General features: G+C 30.1%; 3 protein-coding genes across 7 annotated transcripts; 2 read left to right on the top strand and 1 right to left on the bottom strand.

Annotated features, from left to right (window-relative positions):
- Window positions 1-418: 418 nt before the first annotated feature.
- Sil1 (Sil1 nucleotide exchange factor) lies at window positions 419-3301 on the bottom strand. The gene is made up of 4 exons (XM_083081967.1): window positions 2924-3301; window positions 1991-2280; window positions 1432-1697; window positions 419-1354 (listed from the first exon to the last, which is right to left on the bottom strand). The coding sequence occupies exons 1-4, from the start codon at window positions 3036-3038 to the stop codon at window positions 598-600; spliced, it is 1428 nt and encodes a 475-aa protein (XP_082938093.1). The 5' UTR covers window positions 3039-3301; the 3' UTR covers window positions 419-597.
- A 690-nt stretch (window positions 3302-3991) lies between these two features.
- LOC145961594 (nucleoplasmin-like protein) lies at window positions 3992-9843 on the top strand. Of its 2 annotated transcripts, none has more exons than XM_083081979.1 (5): window positions 3992-4184; window positions 4453-4568; window positions 6046-6259; window positions 7255-7331; window positions 7746-8082. In XM_083081979.1, the coding sequence occupies exons 1-5, from the start codon at window positions 4163-4165 to the stop codon at window positions 7812-7814; spliced, it is 498 nt and encodes a 165-aa protein (XP_082938105.1). In that variant the 5' UTR covers window positions 3992-4162; the 3' UTR covers window positions 7815-8082. The 2 variants fall into 2 exon arrangements, with proteins under 2 accessions (XP_082938105.1, XP_082938104.1); XM_083081978.1 differs by lacking the exon at window positions 7746-8082 and adding an exon at window positions 8511-9843 and having other exon boundaries at window positions 3994-4184.
- A 144-nt stretch (window positions 9844-9987) lies between these two features.
- Window positions 9988-12536, top strand: LOC145961592 (uncharacterized). Of its 4 annotated transcripts, none has more exons than XM_083081970.1 (6): window positions 9988-10508; window positions 10733-10874; window positions 11152-11555; window positions 11646-11815; window positions 12047-12128; window positions 12214-12536. In XM_083081970.1, the coding sequence occupies exons 1-6, from the start codon at window positions 10401-10403 to the stop codon at window positions 12274-12276; spliced, it is 969 nt and encodes a 322-aa protein (XP_082938096.1). In that variant the 5' UTR covers window positions 9988-10400; the 3' UTR covers window positions 12277-12536. The 4 variants fall into 4 exon arrangements, with proteins under 4 accessions (XP_082938096.1, XP_082938097.1, XP_082938099.1 ...); XM_083081971.1 differs by having other exon boundaries at window positions 10418-10508; window positions 10767-10874; XM_083081973.1 differs by having other exon boundaries at window positions 10421-10512; window positions 10767-10874.
- The last annotated feature ends 48 nt before the right edge of the window (window positions 12537-12584 follow it).

The raw sequence follows: 12584 nt of genomic DNA, 5'->3' as shown, positions 1-12584 counted from the left end.
TATGGAATATTGAGCTCTATGTGTGATTAAAATAAAGTTCCCGTCTCCTGTACTTAAGACATTCGAACGTATTTAATAGGCCAATAAAAAGAAAACTCATATGATACAAACGACTATAACGATAAAAATCACTAACGATTATAACGCATTCAAGCAGTGAATAAAAATTTAAAGGATATGTAATGACTAGTGCTTTATATGTCAGATGCAAGAGACGAGAATCTGCACGTTTTATTGATCAATCGTGCAAGTATGATAAGCTATTTAGAATGTGGATAATATAATGTCACATTTAGAATATAATAAAATATTTTTTTATGATTATAAATGGATTTTCCTTAAGATCTATAAAAATTATAATAAATTGCTTATCCATAGATATCTTTTTCTTTCAGAAATTATTATTACAATGATGATCAATCTTTCACAAATTTTTTATTCTAATTTAAACAAATGTGTATTAAGAAAGCCCTATGCTATTTCAAATAATTACTATTATACATAGATGGTTGCACTCTTTCATCTGTTCTTACAAGGTTTGAATTCAATTTGTAGTCTTTAATTTCTTCAATTACAAATGCTGATTTTTTTAAATATTCATAATTCATCATGAGGTGCTTCAAAAATAGTATCTTTTAATCTTTCAATTAGTAATATTAAACTCTGTAAAACGTCAGTTTCATCCACAGTCAGTTTAAGATTATCCAGATTTTGATAAAAATACAAGAGATTATCTATAACAGGTAGAAGCAAAAGCTTAATGTTTTTAAATTCACTTCTACAAACAGGAGATATTGTAATCATGCTGTCTGAAACTACTTCGAGAAAATCATTATTTTCTATGCTGAATTGGCTAGTTAGCTTCTCTTTAAAGCACTTGATCATTAAGTTGCTTAGTAACTTGCAGTAATCGTGTCTCAATAATCTTTGCTCGAAATCTGTAATAGCATATTCCCTCGTTTTTTGCTGACGCTGTTCGATATCATAGATCTCTTGTAGGTTTTGTCTTTCAATTATTAGATCATTAATTAGTTTTATTGCTTTCATTTGAATCTGTAATTGATCATCGTATAGAATTTTTCCAAATAATTGTAAACCACCATGATCAATCCAAGCTTTCTGAGCAGCAGGGAACTGGCGTATTAAGGCACTTAGAGCATAGAGACATCTGGATTTTACTTCAATTTTACTACTTGTAGATAAAACATGCAATACTTTTTGAATAAAATCATTTTCTAATGCTTTAGCTTGCACTTTTGGATTTGATTGCGTAGCTGCACCCAAAAGACGCAATGCTTCCAATTTTATTTCATTATTGGTTCCATTGAGGCAGGGCGATACGATCTTGGTTAGCCTACAGTAAAAAGAAACAGAAATTTTAACAAATTTCTTTTGTAAAAAAAAAGTTTTATCTTTGTATATTATACTTGCCCATCCATGTCTGAAAATATTTTAGCATTGTCAATTTGGTGAAGAAGATATTCTAAATTATTTAAAATATCCAGAACTTCTTCAGTCTCTATGCTGGTTAATGTTCCTGTAGTGACACTACTTTTATAAGATTGAAATTTCTGGAAAAACCTCTTTAATAATTCCGAATCACTTGTAACGTTGATTTTTAGAGCATTAAGTTCTTCTTTCAAAGTTTCATAAAAACGTTTGAAATGTTTCTCACTTTTTGGTCGAGTTTCTCCATCCTGGAATAAAAAAAGTAAAAATTAGATGTCATTAAATTTTTATAAAATCTATTAATTTAAAACTATAATAATAAAAGCTACTATATAATTGGTTAGATATTTTACATGATGATGTAATGTATTAAAGAAATAATTAATACATATAAACAAAATTATAAACAGTTATAATTATTATATAAAATATTATAAAAATTATGTTTATGTAAAGAAAGTCATTTATTCTATTCTTTGTAAAAAAAAAAAGAAATGATTAGAAATTTAAATTTAGTATATTGATAATAAAAAATAGTTACATTCATATTTGACACATCTTCTACTCCTTCCTGTTTAAGTTTTTTTAATCTTGCTTTCAATTCATCAATAGGAAATTTTAAAGATTCAGAATCTTTGTTTATTTTTACAGGATCCACTTCTTCATTTTCTAGCAATGCCTTATCAGGATGTAATGTTAGTGACTTAGAACTTGATCGGTTTGTATTTTCATCATCTTCTTTTACTTCCTCTGCATCGTCCATTAATTTAGCTTCTGTCACTCCAGTTGCAAAATTATGTCTTACATGAAGTCCTTTAGGGATAGGAGTCCCTATATATAATAAATTATATAAATCTTTATTACACTCGATTAAATCGTTTTTATTAATTAATTTTTATTATTTACATTTATATTAAATTTATTGAAAAGTAAATTTATAAAATTTAATTTATTATTAATTTAATTTTAATTAATTTAAAATTAAATTTATTAAATTCAAATCCTATACATACTTCACATAATTCTTATATTGCAATTATATGATAAAATTAGTTTTAATCATAAAGATAAACTTTAAATTTTTATTGATATCAAGTTGTATGCAAAATTAGAAAAAAAGAAAAAGCATTATTTGAACAGAACCCAAGACGATTTAAATATCTCGAGGTTGCTTACAATTGCACCACGTAATCTAATCTGAATGTACGTCACTGTAACATGTAAACACTCGATCTACAACCACCGAGTTTGCACTAATTTCTGTTTAATAGACTCCACAGAATCCGAGTAATTTCCAAAAATCCCACATCGCGTACAACACGACTTATTCTTTAGAAAATATGCTAAAAGTCGCGCTTTCGCGGATCACCGCGAAAAAATATCACGCGACGGATTTGACTGACGTGGTATTGGAAGAAGACGGATTCGGTTGACGTAAAGTAGTCCCAAATTGCACGTCGTATCTGAAACTCACCCTTTTTCACCGTTTGCCACTCGTGCGTCGCCACGAAAGCGCTTTCATTTTTTTCGGCGTCGCCGAAAATCGCGAGCGACAGGTAAATCAGCAGGATGTACGTGTCGGCACGCATTCTTCCGACAAGCTATCGCTCGTATTCGTGGCGTAGGATGCGTACGATTTTTCTCGAAAGTCCACGCGGGCGAATCCTCACGGGGGCGCACGTGTCCCACGACCGTCTGTCATCGGCCGGCGAGTAAAATGCAATGTCAAATTTTCGGAACTCTGCTCTGCGACATTTATATCACGGGACTCTTCAACGTTATTCACGTGTTGCGTCCGTTATTTATTGCGTCAATGTGGACCAATGTGCCGACAGTAGTTGAGTGCATTCGCCACCAGAGCCGACTCGAACCAATAGGCGATAGAGACGATGCTGCCACGCTTGTCATTTGAAAATTCTGTATTCGAAATGATTTCTATTACAAATTAATTTTGTAATTACTATTACTAATTTTCGTGTACTTCGGAGATTGTTCGCTTGGTTCATTTTGTATATTATGTGTAAAATCTTTAGCGTGCAATAAATATAGTGGATTAATACGTTGAAAATTATATATATGTATATAATAATTTCTATTTTTTAGATTAAATGTAAAATGAAAATTTTATAATCAAACGAATATTCTTTACATCAAACAATACTATGGTATCTCGCTATTCTATTTAATATCTCATAATATAATATCCAAATATACAGACTTACTTTCATCTGTGAACGATACAAAAAAGGTGAGGCGAAAAATTTATTCTTATAATTTACACAATCGTTTCTCGAGAGGCGCAAAGTTTACAGAGACGGCAAACCATCTAATGCAAAAGACTATCGAATATACGGAACCAAGGTTCTTGCGTGGAAAAAAAGGAGGAAGAATTTACGAGGAAAATATTTTAGGGATTTTTAAAGCGCGCCGTTCCCCTAGCGGACGTGCCGCGCGCCGCGCGCGTCGCGTCGGACCAATCAGCGCGCGGAACGTGCTCTGGGCGCGCAAGGTCGAGTACGCGAAACTCATTTACTACGCGCTCGTCCGGCGACCGGCACGTGCGGCGACCTTTCCCTCGCGCAGTAACACAGTAACCGTTGCGCACACGCACACGCGGCGTCACTCTAAGCTTCTCCATCATCGTGTACGGCACGCACACGTCCCTCGAGCGCATCACGCTGACGAGAATCCGTTAATATCAAGACCGATCACCATGGCAGAGGAGTACCTGTACGGTAAATATGATCGGCCGCGGTGCCGCGATCACCGTCCGCTCGTTATTTAGCGTCTCGCGCCGATACTTACGTACCGTCGGCCATTCGAGAGCGAGGGGGATGCGCTTGGCCGAGACGCCGGCTGGGCATTCGGCCATTGCGACCGACCGACCCCCATTGTCTCCTACGAGCACGGCGAGAATGATCTCTCCCCGCGATCGCCTTCGTCGACTTCGCGACGATACTTCCCGGCGTGTCACGTGTACATGATTGTGATTTGTGTGTTCAGGAATCACCCTCGAGGGATCGAACGCGAGCGAGGTATGGGACCCGGAGCACAAGAATGACGACTCGGACAGCGCGGCCCAGCACATCGGCGCCGATCAGAAGCTTATTATAAAGATGGTAAGCGCGATGTGTGTGTGTCGATGACGGGACGAGATCGTCTTCGTCGTCGTCGTCTCGTCGCAGCCGCAGCCGCTACTCCTCATCCGCGATTCCTTCGTCGTCGACGAGGAGAGATAGTGCGCGAGATACGATATCCCGCCTGCCTCCTTCGTCCATCGTACCCTAGCTACACGCGAGATTAGTGTGCGTTTGTCGAATTTTACATCGACTCGACAGTTTATACAGTGTGTATACGCAACGCGTCCTCTGTTTGATCGCACCGAATTTCTTTTGTCGCATCGTACGCTCGGGAGTACTCGTCTATCTACTCTTGATTTTTTCCTCGCGACACTCGTCATCGTCTCCGGACGAAATTTTGCGCGCGAAACTTTAATCGCTATTTGTCGCGCCTCTCGGACGATTCGATCGTGTTTCTCGATCTCGGTTTCTCCGATTAAAAAATTTTTTTCCACCGAGGAAATAAATTGAGATAAAGCAGTATCGCCGAATTTCGTTTTTTTTTCCCTTCGGTTCCGGATGTTCTTTCTATATTCAAAACACTTGACATTGCTTATTTTTAGCACACGTCCTTCGAAATGATTAAGTACAAGCCATTTTTTTTCTACCAACGATGTACTTCCGTTCATGGCGTTGTGAGTGTAGTCGAATCGTCTTCCATGCGTGAAACGAAGGCGCCGACTAATTTCGGAGGTTCTGACGAAAGTTTGATGCTTGGCGCCATTTTTTAATAACGGCTTCGCCCTTCCCCCATTTTACTCTCTATGGGTAGAGCTCTATTATATGGGAATAAAGATCATAACGGAAATCTTTTATGAATAGGTGAATTTGAAGGGACACGAATTTGTAATTTAATCAATGAATCGTGATCTGTAGGTTAAATTGTAGGGTTCTGTGGGAAATAGAACGCCGGTTAAAGCGTGGCATTTCAAAGTAAATAAATATTAGAATGCTTATCGTTAACGTAATTCCATAAGAATTATATATGTATGTATGTATTCTTACTTATTTAATTTTTAATTAAATTTCGATAAGAATACGATACAAAACCCCTTTTATTCATTTCATCAGCATCATTTTTTTGCTGTTTGCATTATTTATTAAACATCAAATTCAAAGTCAACTTTATGAAAATATTTCAATTCATCATTCCTTTGATTATTCTCTTGTATGAATGATTACTTATATATAATTATCTTTTTGAGGCTAAATTATTTTCTAACCTAAAAAGGGTTAGTAACTTTGAATTAATTGTTCAAAGAAAATTTTTGAAACAATAAGATATTTTAGATAAAATGTACTTATTTTATTTAATGAACCTTCTAATGAACATTTTAACAACTTTTTTTAATTATTAGAATTTTGGATCTCATGAATAACAATCGTGTCAAAAATATTTTGATCAACGTCATTGCACATTATTGTATACATTTAATTTACTGATGCTATTATAAAAATGCTATTATAAATTTTACAGGCTTTGCTGGGGCCAGAAGCCAAGCCTGGTGAGCTCAATGTGCTGCAAGTAGAAGCAATGGGTTTGAAAGGGCCCATCAAAACGCCAATCGCCTTGCTAGAAATGGGAAAAACAGCGCAGATTATTCTTGATCTCAGTTTCCCAGACCCTCCTGTTACGTTTACATTGGTTAAGGGCAGTGGACCTGTTCACATAGTAGGACACAATCTCCTTGGTGAGTATATATAAATAAATCTATGAATTAGTAAATTTAGAGATAATCTTGAAATTTAAAACTAAATTAATTTTGCTGATAAACCCAACTCAAAGTAAAATATACATGACATGCATCTTTTAGTAATTTTATTTAAAAATTATACATATGTCTATAGAATTAAGAAATATTATAAATAAAAGGCGATATGTGAATAAAATTGGACGCCTTCCTCAAACCATACATTTCAAAAACATATTACAAAACACAAATTTATAAGATAGAGGAAAAGAAAGAAAAAAATATCTTTATTTTAATGATATTAATATTAAAACTTTATTATGCATACAATTTGTACTTATTGCTCTTCATTAATATGCATATGATTTAACAATATTAATATTTTTACATATACAACATATCTATCTCGTATATATTTAACATTTTTAGAGAAAAATTCAATGTCAAAATATAATACATATATAATACATATAATTCTTATTGTTATATATATGTACATATGTATCAAAATATAAACATTTTTTTAATTCTAAAGTAATAATTATAAGCATAATCAATTTGATATAATGTAATGATGAAATTCTAATGTACAAATTTCATTATAAAATATTACTAATGAATCATGAAATAAAGTTTTGATTATAACAAATATTTATATTTGTTATTTATAATACTTATTCTAGATATATTTTGATCAATGACAGATAAGAAGTCTTTAACAATAATATTTATTTATATTAAATAATATTAAATAATATTTAATAATAATAATAATAATTTATAATTGATATAGCATTATAGTATATGATCTACAACACACACGCATATATATATATATATATATATATATATATATATATATATATATATATATATGTATGTATGTGTGTGTGTGTGTGTGTATATATAATAACATTAAGCAACATACTTTTTTTTCAGATAGCTCTACCCCTCTCATTTCCATTTGTTTTATTAGTTTTATATTATCATTTCAGGTGCGCATATTGAAGAGTTTGACGATATAGATGATGAAATGGAAGAAGAGAACATCGATGACGAGGATGATGAAAAGGTATGTGTATGTTGTGTATCAAGTTTTATATTACAGATATTATAAAAGAAGTTATCAAGAATATGAACATTCTGGATAACAAATTTTATGATGATAATCATTATTTATGGTAATAAATTTAGTCAAAATGCATGTGCATGTAAATAATTATATAAAGAAAATTATGGGTGAGGCATGTATAGTTATTATAATAAATTCATTAATAACAGAAATTTATACAAGATGCGTTTCTGAGAAACATGTAATAAATATATTAAATATACAAGATGCATTTAAATATTACATATCACAGTGTTAAATTATAATTTATTGTAGGAAATCTAATAATGCGTCTCGTGTATATCTTTAGCTTGTATATTGCTAAAAATTAATAGCAATATTTCAAATTATATATATTAGAAATATCAATTTCAGGCACCGCAAAAGAAACGAAAGCTTTTAGCAGAGGATAAAAAAAACGGCATTAAACGGATGAAGATGTAGACAAATAGAACATTAAGATTAAAAAAGATATACGTTGCGCTATAATTAATGTGTCTTCTAAAAAATATGATATCATTGCATTAAAAATACTTTGAATTTTATTTGACTATCATATTTTTAAGGTATCTTTGAAGAATTACGATTTAAAAAATTTGAAAAAGTGGAAGTAATCCACTTGTAAAAAGTCATGAATGTACCTTTTATCTATTATACTTATGTTCCCATTCCATGTTTTATTTTTGTAAAATAAATCATATTTTGCAAGAGAGTTTTATTCTTTACTAATCATACTTCCTTTTTTTCCACTTTTGCAAAATGTTACATTTGAATTATAATTTCTATCTAAAAATCAAGAATTATATAATACATACTAACATATACATTGATTAAGTAATAAAAGCAAAATATTGGAAAATTCACCAATTGTTACTATAAATGGAGTTGGAACTTTGATTATAAAATATGATAAAATTAAGTGTAAATTTTCGCGAAACTTTTGTTAAATAAATGCATGAACATATATAAGGCCTCACCAAATTTACTTTAAAATTAAAATTTTAATAAATATTATGTAATATCAAATTTTTTAATCTCTCTTCTCTCTATCTTTCTGTTATTAAATATAGAAGTTTATCAAAATATATTTTATTTGCGTATAACAATTCATTGCATGATTGCATTTTATATTTCTTGTAGGATCCCGAAGACGAAGATGATGAAGATGATGAACCTAAGAAGAAGAATGCCAAATTAACAACTGCGGCCAAATATAAAAATCAGGCTAACAAAAATAAGAAAAAATAAGTATGAGCCTTAACGTTATGGAAATAAAACTCTTAAGTTAGGATATTAAACATAAGTCCATCATTAATATCATCCGCGTTTGTGCGAATCTAGTATCATTTCATCAGATTATTACATAACAAGCGTTGCTTTCCATTTTCCTAAAACACAACTGGACCAACAAAATAGCTACATATAATTTAAAAATGATTGAGTCATAATTTTCTAATTTATAAAATACTATAATTATTTCAGAAAATGCTTACATCTATTATATATAAAAAGAAGTTGACTCAAAATATTTTTGTAAATCTTTGTCTTATACTTTTATAAAGCAAAGCAAAACTTATTATGATTTAACTTTAGTTGTGTGTCATAACATACTTATAAAGATATGGGATTTTTCCAGAATAATATATATTTAGAAATTAATATTTTAAAAAAAAGAAAAATGTTTATAATAAGGAGAATTTTTATAAGGATTTATCCATCTTCAAAAGTACCTTCTAATTAGAATAATTGCATTTAAAATTGTTTATTGATATTTTTTTTTTGTAAAATTTTATACAATGATAGTATAGAGAGATCTTCTAAAGACAAAAATTTTTTCTAGATTATTGTTAGACAGATTAATTTTATTTAAATAAATCACATATAACTTTCTAATATGTAAAACAATGTTTAAATAATCTTTGGCCCAGTTGTTGTTATTGTAAAATTTATGGGAAGCACAAGTGAATTTACAGTGAAGTATTTTGTATTTTGTTTTCTTTAAGACCATGTTCATATCGTTACACTTCCAGAGATATAAAAAATATATTCTAACATATTCATTTAAACACAATTTTTGTCAATAGTCTCATGTAAAAAAACTTTGGAAAAAATAAGATTCTAATATAATTTATTATTTTGTATGCAAGATGGGAAAAGGATTATTAGTCAGTCACAATTTGACAATTTTACTTGTCTTGTGTCTCTACAGATATCAGTATGAGAAAAAAGGGAAACATATACATATGTCATCTCAACATTCATTCCATTTGATAAAAGATAATAGAAATGGGGGTTATAGGTGTACTAGGTAAAAAGAAATGCTCTTACATCAATGTCATATGCAACTAAAGCATATGCGATACGTGTCTAATACAACACGTATGTGCGCGATTGACAAGTAGTATGTGTGTGTGTACACCTATTTTGTACATATACGATACAATAAAAAATTTCACAACTTTTAAAATCCGTATTACTTGGGTAGAAATATTCATTTGAGCATAACCTGTAGAAAACAATGATTTTTAATGTGAACTTTTTTACATTACATATATTGTGATTATTAAAGAAAAGAATTTACTTTTGAAATGTAAAGTGTTACACATAAAAAAAAATTGTTCCGGAAATTTATTTCAAATTCATAAGTATAAAACGCGATATTCAAGATCATATTTAAGATTTGCTGTGACATCTTGAACGTTTTTTACTTGTCTTTAATTTTATCTAGTGTCTAATGTTTTTTCCATTAACCATATATCTGACAAGTAACTTTTGCATTAGTACTATTTCTAGATAATCAATGCAACATGTTAAGTTCTTTTACTTATAGTTTTACATGTGAAAGAGGAACATTCTTATAATATACATCTTCAAATTTTAAATAGATTTATATACAAAAGCAATTTTAAAAAATTATAACTTTTGGATATATAATTAAAGTGTGATGTGATACAATCAATAAAATAAAATAAATAGAAGATTATCAAATAGACATGTTACAGATTGGTCTTTGGAATTATATATTGCAATATGCAAAATATTGATTTAAATAAACATTCTATTAATATCATAGAAAACAAAGTTCCCCAGAACATTGCAGAATGTGACAGAATTGATGCTGAAGTAGCAACTTTACAAGTATGTTAGTATTTTACATGGCTATAAGTAATTAATGATGCATATATCGAGTTCAATATGTTTATTCATAGATAAGGCATTTATATAATTTAATAAGAAAATGTTGCAAATTTATATATTTTAAATATAATGAAACTATATAATGAGTCTATATCACTTTTCAAACATTTACAATATAACAAGATTGCAAATAATGTAATTTTCTTAATTTTATTTTCATCAAGATATCAGAATTAAATAAAGCTATTGTAAATTTAGAAGATGCTATACAAATAAAAGATATGCAATTAGAAAACACTCATCGAGAGAAAGGAAGATTATTGGCAGAGCTAAAGAAGCAACAAAGATGTAACAGACACCTTAAACGTAAGATTTGATCATAAATAAATATTTTACAAAACATACAAATGCATATTAATATTAATTCAGGGCAATGTTAGCATTATTTTTGATTAAGTTTTCCATGATAATAGTAACAATAATATATGACATGATAAAACAAATGAAATTTTTGCATATTTTCATTCAAATTATTTACACATTACTTGAATATTTATCAGAAATAATTTTAGAAACTTATTCAATATATAAAATGTTGTTTTAAAGCAATAATTGTTAGCAATATTGATTATTTTTATTGTAGAACAGTTAGATGATGAGAGATTTTTTTATCAAAGAGAGAAAGATCATTTCACTGAAGAAATGCAACGATACAGGATTAAATGTACTGGTAACATGTCAAAGTTTCAGCAACAACGGCATAAGGAACTGGAGCAGACAAGAGATATCTTAGAAATGGAAAATAAGCAACTCAAGGATGAATTAACAAATAAAAATGAAGTTATATACAGTACATGTATAAAATTTCTTCGTATGAAACATGCTAAGGATACATTAAGATACAAATTGGATCAGCTGTTACACGAGCATCTGTTAGTAATGGCAGAAATGATGGAAAAGTTAGATGAGGCGAGAAAGGAACTTAATTTAATTGTGTCAGAAAAATTTCAGGAACCATTATCCCTTAATAAAGCTAAATTTTTACAAGTAAACAAATATATATATATATGTATTGCTCTATCCAATCTAATAACTTTTGAGGGAGATTACTTATATATTATATGTGAATTATATTAGGTTGTACAAAAAAATAATAGATTGATGTATGAAAATGCAACATTAAAGGTACAGATACATCAACTTACACAGAACATAGAGAAATTAAAAAATCAAATGCAAAAACCAAAAAAGATTAATATAGATGCTAAAATTATTGAGAAATTGTCAACACAAAGTAGCGATACAAGGTATGTTATGAGAGGAGCATGTACAGAAACTACATCTAAAAGAATACTTCATTATAAATCCATCGTACAAGTGTATTATAACATATATATTCAATGTTAAATCACATTTTAAATTTAATAATTTAGTCTATATTGATGTGTATAAAAAATATGGTGTTTATATATTTATATTAATATTTATTTTAATTTTGATATATTTTTTTTTATTAACATACTTTCTTATATTTCTAGGTCAACTTTAATCGACAAAACGGGAAAAATTACTTTGTTCTCTAAATTATCTCAACCTGTCGATTATTTTAGAAACGCAAAAGTAATATTACATGCATCCTAATAATGTAAATAATTATACACTCAATGCGCGAAACATTAAAAATGACGATTCTAAATAATTTCAGACTGAACGCGCTCAAAGTGCACCGGGAATTGTGGAGACGTCCACAATATCTCAGAATAGATAGCTCTTTGGAATAAAGAACATGCCTTGAATCACATTTTTCGAATGTCTTCATTAATCAGTTAAAAGTGACAGATGAGAAGTAGACATAAAATTATCTCTACTTGCGTCGCTAATATTTTACTTCATCGTCGATATTCTCGAAAAGATCCCTTTCTTCAGCTGATATCAAACACCGACGATGAGATACTATTGAAGGTCGCTAATCCTGGACATCCGACACCTGTCGGCGTCATCGATCTTTAATAATTTCTCGTCGGTATGTCAAGCAAAATAAATGTATCGACGAGACATCTATTTTATCGACCGAAT

This window comes from Camponotus vicinus, unplaced genomic scaffold (assembly GCF_025532165.1).
Source record: "Camponotus vicinus isolate PSW18456_S1 unplaced genomic scaffold, iyCamVici1.0 SCAF_11, whole genome shotgun sequence".
NCBI lineage: Eukaryota > Metazoa > Arthropoda > Insecta > Hymenoptera > Formicidae > Camponotus > Camponotus vicinus.
The sequence above is the reverse complement of the archived record's forward strand: the minus strand, read 5'-3'. Positions and strand labels throughout refer to the sequence as shown.